The 22,476-nt window shown below is 41.2% G+C and overlaps 1 protein-coding gene across 2 annotated transcripts in view; it reads left to right on the top strand.

Annotated features, from left to right (window-relative positions):
- Positions 1-22,476, top strand: part of LOC110505071 (polycomb group RING finger protein 3) — a 98,620-nt gene that overhangs the window by 30,898 nt on the left and 45,246 nt on the right. Inside the window, exons 8-10 of one of the 2 annotated variants that reach the window (XM_021584026.2) lie at positions 5,503-5,640; positions 7,303-7,383; positions 8,713-9,813. In XM_021584026.2, coding sequence (XP_021439701.1) covers positions 5,503-5,640; positions 7,303-7,383; positions 8,713-8,760 — 267 coding nt within the window. In that variant the 3' untranslated portion in view covers positions 8,761-9,813. Of the gene's footprint in view, positions 1-5,502; positions 5,641-7,302; positions 7,384-8,712; positions 9,814-22,476 lie in introns of those variants that run through there. The other variant, XM_036969865.1, reaches the window with a different exon arrangement.

The raw sequence follows: 22,476 nt of genomic DNA, 5'->3' as shown, positions 1-22,476 counted from the left end.
GACCTCAGAAAATAAATTGTAGACCTGCACAAGTCTGGTTCATCCTTGGGAGCAATTTCCAAATGCCTGAAGGTATTCAGGTTCATCTGTACAAACAATAGTATGCAAGTATAAACACCATGGGACCACGCAGCCGTCATACCACTCAGGAAGGAGAGGTGTACTTTGGTGTGAAAAATGCAAATCAATTCCAGAACAACAGCAAAGTACCTTGTGAAGATACTGGAGGAAACAGGTATACAAGTATCTATATCCACAGTAAAACAAGTCCTATATCGACATAACCTGAAAGGCCACTCAGCAAGGAAGAAGCCACTGCTCCAAAAAAGCCAGACTGGCCTCCCAGGTGGCGCAGTGATCTAGGGCACTAAATCGCAGCGCTAGCTGTGCCACCAGAGACTCTGGGTTCGCGCCCAGGCTCTGTCGCAGCCGGCCGCGACTGGGTGGTCCGTGGGGCGATGCACAATTGGCCTAGCGTCGTCCGGGTTAGGGAGGGTTTGGCCGGTAGGGATATCCTTGTCTCATCGCGCGCCAGCGACTCCTGTGGTGGTCTGGGCGCAGTGCACACTAACCAAGGTCGCCAGGTGCACAGTGTTTCCTCCGACACATTGGTGTGGCTGGCTTCCGGGCTGGATGCGCGCTGTGTTAAGAAGCAGTGCGGCTTGGTTGGGTTGTGTTTCGGAGGACGCATGACTTTCGACCTTCGTCTCTCCCGAGCCCGTACGGGAGTTGTAGCGATGAGACAAGATAGTAACTACTAATAATTGGATACTATGAAATTGGGGAGAAAAAGGCCAGACTATGGTTTGCAACTGCACATGGGGATAAAGATCATATTTTTTGTAGAAATGTCCTTTGGGCTGATGAAACAAAAATAGAATTGTTTGGCCATAATGACCATCGTTATCTTAGGAGGAAAAAGGAGGAGGCTTGGAAGCCGAAGAACACCATCCCAACTGTGAAGCATGGGGGTGACAGCATCATGTTGTGGGGGTGCTTTGCTGCAATAGGGCCTGGTGCACTTCACAAAATAAATGGCATCATGAGGAAGGAAAATTATGTGGATATCTTGAAGCAACATCTCAAGACATCAGTTAAAGCTTGGTCGCAAATGGGTCTTCCAAATGGACAATGACCTCAAGCATACTTCCAAAGGTGTGGCAAAAAGGACAACAATGTGAAGGTATTCTTTAAAAAAAAAAAATCCCCTATTTCAGTAGGTTAGTAGTTACTATCTTGTCTCATCACTGCAACTCCCATACAGGCTCAGGAGAGACGAAGGTCTCTCTTAACACAGCACGCATCCAACCCAGAAGCACCAATGTGTCAGAGAAAACACCGTGCACCTAGCGACCTGGTCAGCGCGTACTGTGCCCGGACCACCACAGGAGTCGCTAGTGCGCGATGAGACAAGGATATCCCTACCGGCCAAACCCTCCCTAACAAGGCTAGGCCAATTGTGTCCCCCCATGGACTTCCCAGTCACGGCCAGTTGCGACAGAGCTTTGGCTCGAACCCAGAGTCTCTGGTGGCACAGCTAGCACTGTGATGCAGTGCCTTAGACCACTGCGCCTCAATCCTAAAGAAATTTTGTGGGCAGAACTGAAAAAGCATGTGTGAGCAAGGAAGCCTACAAATCTGACCCAGTTACACCAGCTCTGTCAGGAGGAATGGGCCAAAATTCACCCAACATTTTGTGGGAAGCTTGTGGAAGGCTACCTAGAATGTTTGACCCAAGTTAAACAATTTAAAGGCAATTGCTACCAAATACCAATTGAGGGTATATACACTTCTGACCCACTGCGAATGTGATGAAAGAAATAAAAGCTGAAATAAATGATTCTCTCTACTATTATTCTTACATTTGTCATTCTTAAAATAAAGTGGTGATCCTAACTGTCCTAATAAAGGGAATTTTTACAAGGATTAAATGTCAGGAATTGTGAAAAACTGAGTTTAAATGTATTTGGCTAAGGTGTATGTAAACTTTTGACTTCAACTGTAAGCTGAGGTAAAGAAACCGAGGGTATAACATGCCAGTAGAGACTTGAATCTAAAAGTAACGTTACTTGAAAAAGTAACTGTAATAATGCTACAATATTTGAACACAAGTAACTTGTTATATTATTCATAAAAGTAATAGATTACTGTAACGCGTTACCCCCAACACTGCTTATACGTGTGAATTTTGAACAGCCACTCAACCCTATTTGGTTATAGTAATAACAGCAGGAGAGGGCTATGCATGGCTGGTTTTTGGACTTCTTCCACCATGTCTGCTGGGTGACCTTCTAAAGGTTGACCTTGGGGTGGGGAGGGAAGCCAAGGCAGCCTAATGAAAGCAGCACAACACTGAAATTGAAAAGAGGAAGAACCATGAAAGCAAAATGTAGCAGAGTAATGAACGTCTGCTCACGTTGGCAGAGGCACAAAGGTTTGAATTTTCACATCCAGGATATACAGACAATGGAGTGAGTGTATTCGGTGTTAGTTATTTTCAAGTGAAATTAGCTCCCAATTAAAAAAGATACGAGGACACTGCTTGATAATGTGATAAAATGATTTTTAGAAAGACATGACATCAGAATATATAACTATATATGTTCTTGTATGGTGATTTTGGGATGCTAAATATGGACACACAGTTGAATTCGGAAGTTTACATACACTTAGGTTGGAATCATCAAACCTTGTTTTTCAACAACTCCACACATTTCTTGTTAACAAACTATAGTTTTTGCAAATCGGTTAGGACATCTACTTTGTGCATACCACAAGTAATTTTTCCAACAATTGTTTACAGGCAGATTATTTCATTTATAATTCACTGTATCACAATACCAGTGGGTCAGAAGTTTACATACACTAAGTTGACTGTGCCTTTAAACAACTTGGAAAATTCCAGGAAAGGATTTAATGGCTTTAGAAGCTTCTGCCAGGCTAATTGACATAATTTGAGTCAATTGGAGGTGTACCTGTGGATGTATTTCAAAGCCTACCTTCAAACTCAGTGCCTCTTTGCTTGACACCATGGGAAAATCAAAAGAAATCAGCCAAGACCTCAGAAAAGTCTGCTTCATCCTTAGGAGCAATTTCCAAACATCTGAAGGTACCACGTTCATCTGTACAAACAATAGTATGCAAGTATAAACACCAGGTGACCACGCAGCCGTCATACCACTAAGGAAGGAGACACGTTCTGTCTCCTAGAGATGAACGTACTTTGATGCGAAAAGTGCAAATCAATCCCAGGACAACAGCAAAGGGCCTTGTGAAGATGCTGGAGGAGACAGGTGCAAAGGTATCTATATCCACAGTAAAACGAGTCCTATATCGACATAACCTGAAAGGCCTCTCAGCAAGGAAGAAGCCACTGCTCCAAAACTGCCATAAAAAAAGCCAGACTGCACATGTGGACAAAGATCGTACTTTTTGGAGAAGTGTCTGGTGTCTTCTGGTCTGATGAAACAAAAATAGAACTGTTTGGTCATAATGACCATTGTTATGTTTGGAGGAAGAAGGGGGAGGCTTGCAAGCCGAAGAACACCATCCCAACTGTGAGGCATGGGGGTGGCGGCATCATGTTGTGGGGGTGCTTTGCTGCAGGAGGGCCTGGTGCACTTCACAAAATAAATGGCATCATGAGGGAGGAAAATTACGTGGATATATTGAAGCAACATCTCAAGACATCAGTTAAAGCTTGGTCGCAAATGGGTCTTCCAAATGGACAATGACCCCAAGCATACTTCAAACGTTGTGGCAAAATGGCTTAAGGACAACAAAGTCAAGGTATTGGAGTGGCCATCACAAAGCCATGACCTCAATCCCATAGAACATTTGTGGGCAGAACTGAAAAAAGCTGACTCAGTTACACCAGCTCTGTCAGGAGGAATGGGCCGAAATTCACCCAACTTATTGTGGGAAGCTTGTGGAAGGCTACCCGAAACGTTTGACCCAAGTCAAACAATTTAAAGGCAATGCTACCAAATACTAATTGAGTGTATGTAGTAAACTTCTGACCCGCTAGGAATGTGATGAAATAAATAAAAGCTGAAATACATTTTTCTCTCTACTATTATTCTGACATTTCACATTCTTAAAATAAAGTGATGATCCTAACTGACCTAAGACAGGGAATTTTTACTAGGATTAAATGCAGGAATTGTGAACAACTGAGTTTAAATGTATTCGGCTAAGGTGTATGTAAACTTCCAACTTCGACTGTAACTGTTTCACTGGAATATAAATGTAACATATTTAATAATCTCCCTTAGCCATTGAATCTATCAAGCCATTTTTTGTTCTTAAGTAATCGATACCTGCTATTCGCTACAAAGCTCAAAAAGAGTGAAACGGGGTGGTGCTCCAAAAACCTTAATTTTACTCAATGCCTTACGCTATTGCATTAGTCATGTCTGTGAATTTGCTCCGAGTCATACCAGCGCGGCAGTTCCCTAATGGTTCCACTAATGTAACGGCCCTGAAGACTGCTGTCGAACTACCATTAACTCTCAGTGACTCACTCTCTCAATGGAAAGCTTTTGTTTGCATCACAATGTTCCCCTCATTGTTTGTTCCATTGAAAACCAACCATTTACACTTTACAGCAGTCTTTACACTTTACAGCAGTCTTTACACTTTACAGCGGTCTTTACACTTTACAGCGGTCTTTACACTTTACAACGGTCTTTACACTTTAAGCGGTATTTACACTTTACATCAGTCTTTACACTTTACAGCGGTCTTTACACTTTACAGCGGTCTTTACACTTTAAGCGGTATGTACACTTTACAGCAGTCTTTACACTTTACAGCGGTCTTTACACTTTACAACGGTCTTTACACTTTAAGCGGTATTTACACTTTACATCAGTCTTTACACTTTACAGCGGTCTTTACACTTTACAGCGGTCTTTACACTTTACAGCGGTCTTTACACTTTACAGCAGTCTTTGCTTTCGATAGGTTCCATTGCCGCTGAGTATTTATTCGCGGATGATTTTCCACATTTGAGCATAACTCTGGAGACCCGTGTTTTTACTGGCTCTGTTGATGTTTTAGGGAGAAAGACAGGGGTTGCTAATGCCATCTGTTTCTATTAATGCATCCCTGGGTCTCCAGAAATCACCTGAAAATGGCAGTATAAAGCCACTTTACCAGGGCACTTTGTCTGTCTCTGCGCCAGTCAGAGGGAGAGGCCTGATGCTGGTAATGCAACGTGACTCCTTCAGGCACAGACTTGCCAAGCCACCTGCGGTACGGTCTTCGCTTGCCATGCTTCAGAAGTGTGCCACTCTCCATCTCCTGGCTTCTTGAGAGAATGCCATGGCACACAGTCACCATGGAAGACAGCAAGTCTCATGTGGAATGGTATTTTCAACGTAGTGGTTGATATCACTTTCATGTACAGTATTTGCAGAATACTGAGAAGCCTGGAAGGAAAATTCAAGTGCCACCTCAGTCATTTTTTAAATGCGTGTTCATTTGTCTTCCCTCCTGCAGGTCAGCATCTGTTTGGAGTGCAACAGCAGCAAGCTCCGTGGCCTGAAGCGCAAGTGGATCCGCTGCTCGGCGCAAGCCACGGTCCTTCACCTCAAGAAATTCATCGCCAAAAAGCTTAACCTGACATCGTTCAATGAGGTATGGCTAACCCACTTTAAGGCAAGGGGGGGGGGGGGGGGGGGGATTTTCCTGCAGTAAGGCGAATTTGAGCTCGTCTAGTGACGAAGGACCTCTTTTTAAGGAGGCCCCAAGATGTAGTTTTGACTAGCCGTCTCTTTAAGCCCTTCCCATGCACTTTAAACTGAAAGATGATCCCTTTTAACAAGGCGTTCTTGGTTCTCTCAAGGCAGTGCATTTGTTTGCCTCATCACATACACTATCCAATCCTCTTCCTCCGCTGTCATTATTCTTCACAACGCTTTTGCCATTCACCTTATGTTCTGGGTAAAATATGCCCTTGTAATATAATTTGCTTTCTGTCTTGTCATTGTGAGTCGCCTGTCACAACTGTATGCGGGAGATGTGATGTAACTTTTAAGCCGGTGTTCAATTTGCCTTTTATCTCGTATCTGTCTGTCTGTCTGTCTTGAAGATGTGTGTGTGTGTGTGTGTGTGTGCGTGTGTGTGTGTGTGTGATGTCTTCAAAGCGTATGTTTCCATCACCAACGTCTGTGACGCAATACAGCTGTCAGCTGCTCTGTTGTTGTCTATTGAATATCAAGAGCCGTTCTTCATTCAAAATCTATTTTCAACACTAAACATAGAGGTGTACGTCAACAGTCCCTGCTGTGACAACGCACAGCGCGTCGCTTTCCCATGGGTTATATTTATATCCATAGGATAATTGGAGCATCCATCTTGATATTTCAGCAGACCTCACCAGGCCATGGAGAAGAGTATTTATTAAATCACTGTGCCTCACTAAGCCATGGAGAAGAGTATTTATTAAATCACTGTGCCTCACTAAGCCATGGAGAAGAGTATTCGACCACATGAGCTGAATGCGTTGCGTCACCCACACCATGTGTTTCATCATGTTTTATTTGTTTTCAAACTTGTTGCCATGTCCCTCAGCGCCCAAACACATGTACGCATGGGGAGAGGGAATGTGTTATGTTATTAATGACATTATCAACAATGGAATAAATACTCTAATACATGCTGTCTATTATTGCTGTAACTCTTGCTGTGGCAAGACGGTTTTACTCTGTTACCAAGATAAAATAACATCAAGGCAAAAGCAATGTCTCTCAGTTAGAAGGAAGAGCCAGCTACCAGTAGGTGCTGCTGTGGCAGTGCTGCTTCACACTGGCTTCCTCTCCTCCTCTCTCCCCTTCCCCCCTCAGCCCCTCAGTGTCTGTGTTGGGGAGAGTATTGATTGGCCGAATGCAGATGCGGGCAGCCGCCTCACAGAATATCAATGTTTAATCCACGGAGGAGGAGTGGATTGGCAAGGAAGTCTTTGATTCTATTGGCTACAATGAAGTTTTTTTGTCCTTTTCCAAAAGACCCCCATGCGCAAGGTGCTAAGGGCCCACCGGCAAATATACTTTTCCGTCTTTGTTTCCTCTCAAAGAAATGTAGATATTTTGACAGCACAGAGAGACCTCAAGTCTGAATCAGAAGGACAATATATAAAATATGATCAAAACAGTGCCTGTTTCTGACCGTGTGGGGGTTACAGCACACGCATTACACACTCCTAAGGTTAAAGGTATTTATTCTCTATATGCAGTGCAGCGGATTTCCCTTCCAGTGAATTGTTAATAAATGCATCATTCTTATATCTCCCATTCACAGCTGGACATTTTATGCAATGAGGAAATCTTGGGAAAGGACCACACTTTGAAATTTGTTGTCGTGACAAGATGGAGATTTAAGGTAATACTTATAAAAGAGTATGGGGTAGAATAAGTCTACTAAAATATGGCTTTTCCGGTTCTGTTGAATCTATGTTTTCTGCATAGATCATCCACAGAGTTGCATGCTGATAAGCTGTGCACACACACAAGTCTCGGTGGAGAGGACAGCTTGCTCTACCAGAACTATTTAGAGACCTTTTCTCTCACGATGTGCTATGGTGACACAAAACCCAGAGATGAATGGAAGTGAATGTTACGATCAGAGCTTGTCATTTTAAACCCCGATGTTTTATACTAGAGTCTATGATAAGGATATAATCAAAGTAGTACTCTATCTATCTCTGTCGGTGTTGAGAAGGACATTTTTCCAGCTGTATTGTTTTATACTAGAGTCTATGATAAGGATATAATCAAAGTAGTACTCTATCTATCTCTGTCGGTGTTGAGAAGGACATTTTTCCAGCTGTATTGTTTTATACTAGAGTCTATGATAAGGATATAATCAAAGTAGTACTCTATCTATCTCTGTCGGTGTTGAGAAGGACATTTTTCCAGCTGTATTGTTTTATACTAGAGTCTATGATAAGGATATAATCAAAGTAGTACTCTATCTATCTCTGTCGGTGTTGAGAAGGACATTTTTCCAGCTGTATTGTTTTATACTAGAGTCTATGATAAGGATATAATCAAAGTAGTACTCTATCTATCTCTGTCGGTGTTGAGAAGGACATTTTTCCAGCTGTATTGTTTTATACTAGGGGCTATGATAAGGATATAATCAAAGTAGTACTCTATCTATCTCTGTCGGTGTTGAGAAGGACATTTTTCCAGCTGTATTGTTTTATACTAGGGGCTATGATAAGGATATAATCAAAGTAGTACTCTATCTATCTCTGTCGGTGTTGAGAAGGACATTTTTCCAGCTGTATTGTTTTATACTAGAGTCTATGATAAGGATATAATCAAAGTAGTACTCTATCTATCTCTGTCGGTGTTGAGAAGGACATTTTTCCAGCTGTATTGTTTTATACTAGGGGCTATGATAAGGATATAATCAAAGTAGTACTCTATCTATCTCTGTCGGTGTTGAGAAGGACATTTTTCCAGCTGTATTGTTTTATACTAGGGGCTATGATAAGGATATATTCAAAGTAGTAGCCTATCTATCTCTGTCGGTGTTGAGAAGGACATTTTTCCAGCTGTATTGTTTTATACTAGGGGCTATGATAAGGATATAATCAAAGTAGTAGCCTATCTATCTCTGTCTGTGTTGAGAAGGACATTTTTCCAGCTGTATTGTTTTCAGTCAGTTAGTCTTTATTTGTCATTTGTTTTGTTTGCATTCCAGAAATCCCCCCTCCTGCTGCATTACAGACCCAAAATGGATTTGCTGTAGTCGGACAGAACGGTTGTTTTGGCCCAGTGGCCCAGAACTGTGCAACGTACTATTTATGCAGAGACGATCAATCCCAACACCAAGCAAACACACCAGATCAGAAGTCCACACAAGCCAGCAAACAACAAACCCCAGCACAGATACTGCACCACTGGCGGGTTTAGATCAAAAAACAACCTTTTTTTTTTGTCCGCTATACATCCTAGATATGTGAAAGATTTGAGAGAAAAAAAGCATATATTTATACTTTTGTACAGATGAGACATGGAACCAAGACACTACTGGTGCTCTGTTTACACATGAACAAGATGTCGGGGAATCGTGTGCCCATATTTTTTTTTCTTTTTTTTCGACAGACTTCACTCCTCCGACCCTCATTGACTGATAAAAAGGCGAGGACGAGGATTTTTAACAGTTCATTTTATTTTTCAGGTTACACTCAAACGAGTCTTGGGAGCAAAGAAAGTATATACATTTATATAATAAGACATTGTTTCAAAGCTGTTTATTGCGTTGTTGTATTGTCCTCTGATTTATTTTTTTTATTTTACTTTAAAATTGCTTCGGGTTTGCTGAAGGTTGATTGTGAATAGGGGAAAAATGTGTGTACTAATTTATGTTCTATATACCAATATTGTACATAAAATGTCATTATGAGAGAGATTGAAAGGAGTAAGAAAGATACTTAAGATTGTTAGGAAAGGTTCACAGAAGTGCTTCAGTACGGTGCATTCGGAAAGTATTCAGACACTTTGACTTTTTCCACATTTTGCTATGTTAGTCCACACAAATCTACACACAATACCCCAAACAGGTTTTTAGATATTTTTGCAAATGTATTATAAATAAAAAACAGAAATATCTTATTTACATAAGTATTCAGACTTGCTATGAGTTTCGAAATTGAGACAGGTTTGTGTCGAGGCCCAGATCTGGGGAATGGTACCAAATTATGCAGCATTGAAGGTCCCCAAGAACACAGTGGCCTCCATCATTCTTAAATGGAAGAAGTTTTGAACCACCAAGACTCTTCCTAGAGTGGGCCGCCCGGCCAAACATCGCAATCGGGGGAGAGGGGCCTTGGTCAGGGAGGTGACCAAGAACCCGAGTTCCTCTGTGGAGATGGGAGAACCTGAAAGAAGGACAACCATCTCTGAAGCACTCCACCAATCAGACCTTTATGGTAGTGTGGCTAGACGGAAGCCACTCCTCAGTAAAAGGGACATGTCAGATTGAACTCTTTGGTCTGAATGCCAAGCATCACAGCTGGAGAAAATCTGGTACCATCCCTACAGTGAAGCATGGTGGTGGCATCATAATGCTGTGGGGATGTTTTAGGCGGGAGGGGCTGGGAGACTAGTCAGGATCGAGGGAAAGATCAACGGAGTAAAGTACAGAGAGATCCTTGATGAAAACCTGCTCTAGAGCGCTCAGGACCTCAGACTGGGGCGAAGGTTCACCTTCTAACAGGACAATGACCCTAAGACAATGCAGGAGTGGCTTCGAGACAAGTCTCTGAATGTCCTTTAGTGGCCCAGCCAGAGCCCGAACTTGAACCCGATCAAACATCTCTGGAGAGACCTGAAAATAGCTGTGCAGCGACACTACACATCCAACCTGGCAGATCTTGGGAGGATCTGCAGAGAAGAATGGGAGAAACGCCCCAAATACAGGTGTTTCAAGCTTGTAGCATCATACCAAGAAAACTCAAGGCTGTAATCACTTGTAAAGGTGCTCTAACAGAGTGCTGAGTAAAGGGTGTGAATACTTACACTAATGTTCAGAAGTTTGGGGTCACTTAGAAATGTCCTTGTTTTTGAAAGAAAAGCACATTTTTTTGTCCATTAAAATAACATCAAATTGATCAGAAACACAGTGTACACATTGTTAATGTTGTAATGTTGTAAAATACTATTGTAGCCGGAAACAACAGATTTTTTATGGAATATTTACATAGGCGTACAGAGGCCCATTATCAGCAACCATCACTCCTGTGTTCCAATGGCACATTGTGTTAGTTAATCCAAGTGTATCATTTTAAAAGGCTAATTGATCATTCAAAAACCCTTTTGCAATTATGTTAGCACAGCTGAAAACTGTCGTTCTGATTATAGAAGCAATACAACTGTCCTTCCTTAGACTAGTTGAGTATCTGGAGCATCAGCATTTGTGGGTTCGATTACAGGCTCAAAATGGCCAAAAAACAAAACTTTCTTCTGAAACTTGTCAGTCTATTCTTGTTCTGAGAAATGAAGGCTATTCCATGCGAGAAATTGCCAAGAAACTGAAGATCTTGTACAACGCTGTGTCCTACTCTCTTCACAGAATAGCGCAATCTGTCTCTAACCAGGATAGAAGGAGGAGTGGGAGGCCCCGGTGCACAACTGAGCAAGAGGACAAGTACATTAGAGTGTCTAGTTTGAGAAATAGACGATTCACAAGTCCTCAACTGGCAACTTCATTAAATAGTACCCGCAAAATACCAGTCTCTACCTCAACAGTGACGAGGCGACTCTTGGATGCTGGCCTTCTAAGCAGAGTTGCAAAGAAAATGACATTTCTCAGACTGGCCAATAAAAATAAAAGATTAAGGTGGACAAAAGAACACAGACACAGGACAGAGATATGGCTTTTTCTTTGCATCTCTGCCTAAAGGCCAGCATCCCGGAGTCACCTCTTCCCTGTTGATGTTGAGACTGGTGTTTTGCGGGTACTATTTAATGAACTTGCCAGTTGAGGACTTGTGAGGCGTCTGTTTCTCAAAATAGTGTACTAATGTACTTGTCCCCTTGCTCAGTTGTGCACCGGGGCCTCCCACTCCTCTTTCTATTCTGGTTAGAGCCAGTTTGCTCTGTTCTGTGAAGGGAGTAGTACACTGCGTTGTATTGTGTGTAGATCGATGAGGGGGGGAAAACTATTTAATCCATTTAGAATAAGGTTGTAACATAACAAAATGTGGAAAAGTCAGGGGGTCTGAATACTTTCCGAATGCACTGTATATTGTTGGGCTACTTGTATATGTAATATTGGGTTTTTAATGTAGAGCAGACTCCTTATCAGTATATAGAAAGGCATCTTTTAGTTGTCTGAGAGAGAAACAAAACAAATATATCAAATCTTCTGCCGTGTAAAAAAGAAAATAGTCTGAAATTACGTTGCATTGCTACATGCACAAGATATGAATTAGAGACAGTCTATGAAAGCAGCCCGCTTTTAAACTATTCCAGTGATTACTTCATCTCAATTGCATTGCCATCAAATACGATTGACCATTAAATCAACCTGGTTTCTTCTAACAGTATAATCAAGCAAGAACTTGGGAGTATTGTTCGAAACATCTGTGTCCAAAAATCCTGCAAGGTAATATTATGCAGCCACTGTTACTCTTGCTATCGACAGGAGGCACTTGTATTGATTTATTCTCTTTAGGTATTCATACCACAATAAATCCGTCCTCGTGTTTATTCGACCGCACTTCACAGCTCCCTAGCCCTGCATATTGTTTCGAGAGATGAGGAAGTGCAGCCACATGCATATGAGATGGCCGAGCACCCAGCAGCTGATAGCATTAGCATCCCAGTCCTTAGTAGAATGTATTCCTCTGGGTTACCTTTAGGTACAGTGCAGCATCCCACCACTTCTTCTATCCCTATGTCATCGCTACCTTTAGTGCCAAAGGCTTGAAAACCCCCCTTGATTTAATCTTGCATTTCCGTGTGGTCAGCTATATGAAAGTCAATGAGATTTCATCTATTTCACAGCAGTATGGGACCTGAGATATAAAGCTGTTTGGAACAGAGAGTCAAATATGAAACACTTACATTTGAGACGTTATTAAATTGACAAGAGCTTGAAGTTTTTTCATTATGTGGAAGAAGCACACTCAGACGTGAAAGATTAACATGCTCTTTTGAGCATATGAAATAAATGCATTTTTTGATATGATAGTATCAAAATCGGATTACTTTTGTACCTTTCTGAGGTGGCTCTAATTTTGGTGCTTATTTTAGCGTGTCTAATGAGAGTTTGGGGAGAAAGTACTTCAGAGATTAATGGCTCAACTGTGTATTACGGGAACCAGGGCACGGAAGGACAGAACAGTCTTAATTCATAGTCATGGCCACCTTTTTCTTCAGTGCAACTGAAATATGCTTTCCTTGAACTGGACCATAAATGAGCATTTCAGACCTCACATAGCATTACCTCACTGCGCTGTCAATATTACTGTCAATAATGGTTGATTCCCCTCCTTGTATTTATGCAAGGAAAGCCGTCAATCTTGTTCACACACAGTCCAAATAAGGTCTTATAGGTGCATATTATATTTTTAAAATACTTTCATACCTGTCTCTACCAAACCAGCTTAACCAAAACTCCTTTTTATTTGGTTAACGGTCACCCCATCAGTAAATGCATAAATGCTATTGATATAAATACTTAAAAAATAATAATAATTCCATACTTAAGACCATATTTGTTGAGATGTCTTACAGTGCAAAACATTTTTTTGTATGCATATGGCAACACAATATGTGTAAAGCCTGCCTGGCTCATTTCCTGTTGTTTTTATCACTACCTTCTGCCTTTGACCTTAGCTTACCCATCCAAGAGCTGAAAGATGTGCAAGTATTTTTGTCAAAATTGACCGCTTGGCTCCTGTGTGAATGACATATTCATTTTGTGTTACAGGCCCCATATATTTACATTAGCTTTGTTTGAACAGCATATTAGCCATGTAATCATTACTTATCGCAAAAATGCTATCAGAGTAAACAATGAGGTAACTATTTCCCAGCAGAACCTATGTATTCTTAAGAACTGGTATAATTGGAACAAAGGCATGTTACATGTTTTTTTTTTTATATGATTCAGATGTTCTTTTCTCTACTTGTTTTATATGTATGCGAGTGCTGTTCAGTAACCCTGTGATGTGATCTCTGGAACATAATGGGGGGTATGGGACTTTGTTTTGGGGCCTTTGCCACTGTGAAGGCTGGTGCCTTCTCTTCTTTTCTCTCTTCTTGGAGCTGAGTACGGTGCTAACATCTTTTCTCTAACTCTAACTCAATCTGGTTCAAATCCGCTTCAGAGAGTTAAAATGAGTGCTGTGGATTCCGCGGCCTGTAGTACTTCAGTCACTCACTAATCGGGCTTCGTGACGACGTGCCCTAGTGCCTACATGATGGAGTCCAGGGGTGTGTTGTCTTGTCGTGTCTGTCTCACTTTCTCTCTGTGCAGATGAAAAAGGTGCTGTTTCTTTCTTGTTGATTTGTTTGTTTGCTTTTCCCCGCGGTCCGGGCTTGCTCTGGAAAAACAGAATAGAGAGAAAGGTAAATAAAGTTTTGGACCGTGAAGAAGTTGCTGTTATTGAAAACACACAAAAAGCGGAGAAGCTGAGGTAGCTATATACCTGAATGATTCTTCTTCAGAGAGAAAGAGTATTTATTTGGAGTTATTTTCATGCGACTCACAGTAACCTCAGTGAAATGCTTGGGGATCCCTGTTTTAGCTGTAGTTGTCCTTTCTGCTCTATGGAATTAGTACAGAAAGCTCTTCTTTATCACTACACTTTCACGACTTCTAGCAGTTAGACATTCGCCAAGTGCATAGTGCCGGCACAGGTATTGTTGTTAGAATGTTTCCAAAGTTAACTCATACCCCAGGAGTCATGCCTGGGAGGTGTGTGGAGTAACGCGGGGGCAGGTTCCACCTCCAGAGCACTGGATTGGATCGATCTTCACACTTTTATCAGCCCTACGTTGAGACATCAGTGTCGCTACAGTTGACAGCTAGGCTAAGAGGCTTTACATGCTTCCCTATTCTGCTCACTGCAGAGCGTGGTTCGTATCCAGACTGAACCGTTGCCAGTGTGGAGACCGTGACATGCCAAGGCCTCAACTCATGAACTCCTCTTTTCTCATTTTCTAGACTCTTATCCTCTCGTTATCTCCGAATTATCCACACCCCGGTTGGGGCGAGCTGTACGTAACTGATAGTCTGATTGCCTGAACTTGACTACCAGCTAATTTAGATGTCATAATGCTACTTATGAAGACCAGAATAAGCCACGGTACCTGTGGAGGCTTTTAACCTACTTTTTTAAAGAGCAATTAAGTCTTAATAATAGTTTCGTGAAACAGCGGCAGTCATTTTTGAATGGATACCCTGGATAGACACCAACGTATTCCTAGGTGGTCTCAAAATGGCCCAGTGTTTATGTTCCTGTAATAACAGTCTCCACTCTGAGAGTGTGATGGCTCTTTTTCACTCTGGCCCCCTGAGCTCTCCTGTAAAGCTCTGTAATCACCCAGGCGACCCCTACGTCTGACCGGGGTCACTCAGGCGGCTAGTCTGGATGAAACACACTCCACAAATACGGATTGTCTGGCCAGGGCAGCACTGCACCACTGCACCCACTCAGAAAGGCAGCTTGGCTCTTGATGGTGCCATGCAGTGAATCACAATCCCACAGGTGGTTCCGATTGAGGGGCAACTGTCTGGAGTTGGCTTTCATTTCAACATGATATTTCCATTTCAATTGTCTATTTCAAAGGTGTTTAACTATCATCTGCAACTTTGACCCGACTCTGGGAATGAGGAAAGAGATGTAGTCTGGATGTCATAGTGAGTTCATTAGCCTGATAAATGTTACAGTCATATTTTCCTTCAAAATGAAGGGAAATAAATCCACAGTAACCAACCTTCACAGTGGCACTGGTCATCGATATAATCTGTCCGAATTTTGTATTATTATTATTTATTTATACTGTAAAGTTATGAATCCTGCAGTAGCTTTTTGTTTTTGAAAAACATACAGAGATTTGATATCCTTCCCTTTGTTCATTATTTTTATTTTTGTTTTGTTTAAAACAAAAATACATTTGTATTGTAAGTGATCGCGTCTGCTCAATGCTCTCTGTGTACCAACAGCACAAGCTGTGCTCCTCTTTGGGTCAAGGTCTGGCAAAATTAAAACTAATGTAAAACTGGCAATGTGGTAATTGTATTTGCAAGGAAAATGTGCAATATCCTTTTCTCAGATGGTTCCAGGTTTCAGAGTAAAAATTCCATTTAACGTATTTTTTGGGCTTTCCAGTCAATTCCTCAGGTCACAAAAATGCCTTCCTGGTCTTGAGGGTGACCCGGAATCTCAGATCACACTAATGCACCCGGATATGAAATGGCTGGATTTTATTTTGGTCTTGTCGCTCTTGTTTATTTTATGTCTCTGTTACACAAATTTCCTCAGAAAAAAAGTTCTGGGTTAAACACAGGCACTTATTCAGGTGTCCTTTTCCTTGTTCTCTTTTTTGTAATATGATTATTTATTTCCATTGCCACATGAAAGGAGTTTTTGGTAGAGAACTGGGCTGGAATTTGTTACACACAATATTAAGGATGTTTTTTGTCAAAAACTTAAGTGTGTATTTCATCAATAAATGCCTTTAAAAGTGGCTGTGATGCCTTGGTGTCTTTGCTCTGTCTGATCCCAAAGAGATTGCTCACACAGCCTGGTCGCTCAGAATAGATGTAACATAGTAAATGTACATTTGTAGCCCTCCAGTTAGTATGATATGTTACGTTTGGTGTGGTTACTAAAGACAGAGGGTTACTTCAAGACAGAGACGATAGGGTGGAGGTTGGTCAGGAAATATGGGCGTATAACGCTATTTTCTAGCAACCCAATGGTTGCACGTTCGAATCACATCACAGACAACTTTAGCATTTTAGATAATTAGCAACTTTGCTACTACTTTTTAATGACTTAGCATGTTAGCTAACTCTAACATTAACCTCTTACCTGCTAACCATAGCCCTAAACTTAACCCCTTGACCTAACCCTAAACTCTAACCTAGCTAGCGTTAGCCACCTAGCTAACCTAGCCAACGTTAGCAACAACAGATTGGAATTCGTAACATATCATTCAAATAGCAAGTTCTAAACCTATTATACGAATTGGAATTTGTAAAATATCAAAGGAAATAGATGTTGACATCGACACTATGAAAAACAGGAGAAATGATTACAGCTATGTCTTTCTGGGTCAGTCTCAGCTTTCCAAACCTCGATTGTGCAACATCATACACATATTTAGCAGATGTTATTGCGGGTGTAGCGAAATGTGTTCCTAGCTCCAATAATGCAGTAGTATCTAACAATTCACCACAATACACACAAATCTAAAAGTAAAATAATGGAATTATGAAATATATACAGTACCAGTCAAAGGCTTGATGACAGCTTTGCACACTCTTGGCATTCTCTCAACCAGCTTCACCTGGAATGCTTTTCCAACAATCTTGAAGAAGTTCCCACATATGCTGAGCACTTGACTGCTTTTCCTTCACTCTGCGGTCCAACTCATCCCAAACCATCTCAATTGGGTTGAGGTTGGATGATTGTGGATCCCAGGTCATTTGATGCAGCACTCTATCACTCTCCTTGGTAAAATAGCCCTTACACGGCCTAGAGGTGTGTTCGGTCATTGTCCTGTTGAAAAACAAATGATAGTCCCACTAAGCGCAACCAGATAGGATGTCTGAGTGCTGCAGAATTGCATGGTAGCCATGCTGGTTAAGTGGGCCTTGACTTCTAACTGAATCACAGACAGTGTGACCAGCAAAGCACCCCCACTCCATCACACTTCCTCCTCCATGCTTCACGGTGGAAACCACACATGCGGAGATCATCCGTTCCCCTACTCTGCGTCTCACAAAGACAAGATTGGAACCAAAAATCTCACATTTGGACTCATCAGACCAAAGGACAGGTTACACCTGTCTAATGTCCATTGCTTGTGTTTATTGGCCCAAGCAAGTCTCTTCTTATTATTGGTGTCCTAAGCAATGGTTTCTTTGCAGCAATTCAACCATGAAGGCCTGATTCACACATTTTTTTGTCTGCAATCTGAGGTGCAGTTAACTCTAATGAACTTACCCTCTGCAGCAGAGGTAACTCTGGGTCTTCCTTTCCTGTGGCGGTCCTCATGAGAGCCAGTTTTATCATAGCACTTGATGGTTTTTGCGACTGCACTTGAAGAAACTTTCAAAGTTATTGACATTTTCCACATTGACTGACCTTCATGTCGTTTCTCTTTGTTTATTTGAGCTGCTCATGCCATAATATGGACTTGGTCTTTTACCAAATAGGGCTATCTTCTGTATACCCCCCTACCTTGACACAACACAACTGATTGTCTCAAATTCATTAAGAAGGAAAGAAATTCACTTTTAAAAAGGCACACCTGTTAATTCAAATGCATTCCAGGTGACCACCTCATGGAGCTGGTTGACAGAATGACAAGAGTGTGCAAAGCTGTCATCAAGACAAAGAATCTCAAATCTAAAATATATTTTGATTTGTTTAACACTTTTTGGATATTACATGATTCCATATGTGTTATTTCACAGTTTTGATGTGTTCTCTATTATTCTATTATTCTATCATGTAGAAAATATCTGCCAAGCAGATATGTCAAAACTGTAACTCGGCCACTCAGAAACATTCACTATCTTCTTGGTAAGCAACTAGTGTAGATTTGGCCTTGTGTTTGAGGTTATTGTCCTCTTGAAAGGTGAATTCATCTCTCAGGGTCTGGTATAAAGAAGACTCAACCATGTTTTACTGTACGGTTTTGCCTGTGCTTAGCTCCATTCAGTTTATTTTTTTCATCCTGAAAAACACCTGTCCTTAACGATTACAGGCATACACATAACATGATGCAGCTACCACTATGCTTGAATTATGGAGAGTGGTACTCCAAACACAACACTTTGTATTCAGGACAAAAAGTTCATTGCTTTGCCAAATTTGTTGCAGTTTTACTTTATTTGAACCTTTATTTAACTAGGCAGGTCAGTTAAGAACAAATTTTTATTTTCAATGACGGCCTAGGAACAGTGGGTTAACTGCCTTCTTCAGGGGCAGAACAACAGCGTTTTACCTTGTCAGCTCGGGGATCTTGCAACCTTTCGGTTATTAGTCCAATACTCTAACCACTAGGCTACCTGCCACACTTTAGTGCGTTGTTGCAAACAGGAAGAATGTTTTGAAATGTTTTATTACGTAGAGGCCTCATTCTTTTCACTCTGTCATTTAGGTTATTATTGTGGTGTAACTACATTGTTGTTGATCCATCCTTAGTTTTATCCTATCACAACCATTAAACTCTATCAGTTTTAAAGTCACCACTGGCCTCATGGTGAAATCCCTGAGAGGTTTCCTTCCTCTCTGGCAACTGAGGTAGGACGCCTGTATCTTTGTAGTGACTAGGTGTATTATTACACCATCCGAAGTGAAATTAATGACTTCCCTATGACTTCCCTATGTTCAAAGGGGTATTCAATGTCTGCTTTTTATTATATTTACCCATCTGACAATAGATCACTTTCTATGCGAGGCATTTGAAAACCTGGTCTTTGTGGTTGAATCTGTGTTTGAAATTCACGGCTCGATTGAGAGGTAATTGTATGTGTGGGGTACAGAGATGAGGTAGTCATTAAAAAATCATGTTAAACACTATTATTGCACACAGAGGGAGTTCATGCAACTTATTTAGGCTTGCCTTAACAAAGGGGTTGAATGCTTATTGACCCAAGACATTTCAACTTTTCATTTGTAATGAATTTGTGAAAACATTGAAAAACATAATTCCACTTTGACATTATGTGGTATTGAATGTAGGCCAGTGACACACAATCTCAAGTTAATCAATTTTAAATAAAAAAATGTAACAAAAAATGTGGAATAAGTCAATGGGTGTGAATACTTTCTGAAGCCACAGTGTAACCGAGTCCAAGGTTGGCTCACAGGGATGTCCATCCATCCAAATCTGTACTAAACGCTGACACCGATATCACACCAAAAACTCTGCAATCATGTCTTTCCAATGAGGACCTGGTTAATGATCCAATGACGTTGTCATACCCTGTCTCATTTCACATCTGACCATTTTATCTACACCTACTGGAACCGCTGGGATCTAATGAACCATTGAAAATAAACAAAGCTTCATTGCAAATGGAAGCATTTGTATTCTAAGGATGGGCACATGGCCTATGTGTTTCCCCACTGGCAAGTGAACCTTTCTTTAGTTTTCGATGACTACTTGACTAGAATTAAACGAAACTGAACAAATGGATATGATTATCTTACACAAATCTTAACATCAACATCAATATCCATTCCACCATAATTATGTGAAGGAGATGCTGTCATGTTAGAATGCTAACAGCAGTAGCTGTATGCAGTTAGTATTCTCACAGCTCTGTTTGCCCTGTAGGCCACTCGTTATCTGGCATAGGATCATGTAGTTTTTCACCACCAACAGTAACTTGTTGCCGTAAGCAACCTGCTCAATCAACCTATCCTCTTCCCCTTCTGCACAAGTTATGTAATGTATTGTGTATGACTCAATGTATAATATACACTGAGGTTACAAAACATTAGGAACACCTTCCTAATATTAATACCGCCTATTTCCCTCAGAACAGCTTCAATTCATCAGGGCATGAACTCTACAAGGTGTCGAAAGCGTTCCACAGGGATGCTGGCCCATGTTGACTCCAGTGCTTCCCACAGTTGTGTCAAGTTGGCTGGATGTCCTTTGGGTGGTGGACCATTCTTGATACACACTGGAAACTGTTGAGGTTGAAAACCCAGCAGCATTGCAGTTCTTGACACAAACTGGTGCACCTGTGTCATGTCTGTCCTTTGAGGCTCCAATGGGTCAGATCAGCTTGGCAATGGATGACAGTAATCAGACCTCCTCTCACCCACAGAAGAGGGGAGGAGGGAGCTGCTGGGGGGCTGACAGTTCAAGCCCTCTTGTAAATTACAGGAGAAGTGGACTATTTTCCCCTCCAGTATGAACAGCCTTATCCCACTGAAACTCTAACATGATCAAAAAGTGAATACTGGAACAATACTGCTATCATAAGAATGTGGGGAATGGTTGTAGATGATATATAGAAATCTAATGTCATATTGTTTTTTATTTTGTGATATCATTAAAAAGGTTATAAAGGAAATACTGTAACTTGGAAAGTATATCCCCTTTATCTGTCAAGTTTCCATCCTTACCATAGTATATGAAATTTGTAAAATTCTGAAAATATTTTTTATTAAGATAGGAATGTGATTTTAGGAACCATAAGATAATCTATCTCCTATAAACTTTACACAGTAAGTAGCCACGCCCCGTGGTCAGGGAGCGTGTCAGACTGACGGAACCATTCCCTTATAAATAAAATAAAAACACCTCCCAGATTAGACCAGAACATCGCCAGGCTGCAGCTGCGCGTGTAAAGTGGTTCAAACTCTGACTATCAACACAAGATGGATAGAGGAGAAAACTCCCCTCTCGGAAAATCACTAGTACAGCTGATTAGCTGTTCTGAGTCAAATATCTAGAAAAGCGAATTTAAATGGCACCATCCTACTATTCTCAAATCACCGTATCCTACTACTCTCATCACCAATGGGAACCGTCAACACAGCTGGCTAGCTATCTTCCAAGGAGCATCTTCCAGAGTGAACAACAGTCGAAGACAGGAAAGGGGAGACCTCTTTCGGACAATCAGAGCCATACAAGCGTGACACTGAAAGGCCAACAACCTTCCTAAGGAGGGCTGGTTCCGACATAGATAAAAGGCGAATGAAGGCATTCACACGTAACGTTAAATACATTCATGATTTCTTACTTCAAACGGGGGGCGGTTCATGTGCAAAGTACATGATCACTGTGAGAATAGTTTCTAAAATGCATCAACGATAAGTGTCTCTCTTTTTCTCTCTCCCTCTCCATGTCGTTTATGTAACAAGCAGCCATATGTTGTGTCCTTTTGCTAGGGACCTTTTTCTCATGTATTAAGTGTGTATGTTTATTCTGTGTTATTATTTAGTTAGCTAGTATATAAATAATTAAACCAATTTGTGCAGAACTTAATCATGAGTAAGGCTGGGGTATTTGCAGATCCAAGAAGGTTACGGCTGTTCAGAATGATGATATGATAAGAGGTTATAATTAATACGTTGACTGTTTTATGGATGTAATAGGTAAAGACCTTTAGAGTTTATTTGGGAGATGGTAACTCTTGAAACAACCGCTCTCGTGGTGCCTCAAATTCCTAATCAGTTAATTGTTACATAATTAATTTAAATGGGAAACAATTAAACATATTTAGTTGATTCGATAAATAACAGTCATCAGATTGTTGAACGTAAAGTCACAACACCTGGCACCTACTAACATACCTCGTTTAAATGAACTCACATTTTTTGCCTTGCCCATTCAACCTCTGAATGGCACACTTACATGATCCATGTCTCAATTATCTCAAGGATTACAAATCCTTCTTGAACCCCTGTCTCCTCCCCTCCATCTACACTGATTGAAGTGGATTGAACACGTGACATCAATAAGGGAGCATAGCTTTCACCTCGATTCACCTGGTCAGTCTATGTCATGGAAGGAGCAGGTTTTCATAATGTTTTGTACACTGTATGTATGTCCAAACCCAATATAAAAAATAGCACATCAGCAGTAAACAAAAAAGAAAGCAGTAGTGGTAGTTGTGTAGTGGTGTCAGAAGCGATGTTGTGTAAAACGATGCTGGATGTAAATCAGTGTCCAGTGTCAGTTCAGGTGAACTCTGGGTAACAACACCCAGGGGAGCTGTGGATCATCTTCAGTGCCACGGCGTAAGTCTAACTGC

The sequence above is a fragment of the Oncorhynchus mykiss genome, chromosome 31 (assembly GCF_013265735.2).
Source record: "Oncorhynchus mykiss isolate Arlee chromosome 31, USDA_OmykA_1.1, whole genome shotgun sequence".
Classification (NCBI taxonomy): Eukaryota; Metazoa; Chordata; class Actinopteri; order Salmoniformes; family Salmonidae; genus Oncorhynchus; species Oncorhynchus mykiss.
Note: the sequence above shows the minus strand (reverse complement) of the source record. Positions and strands in the feature narration are given on the sequence as shown.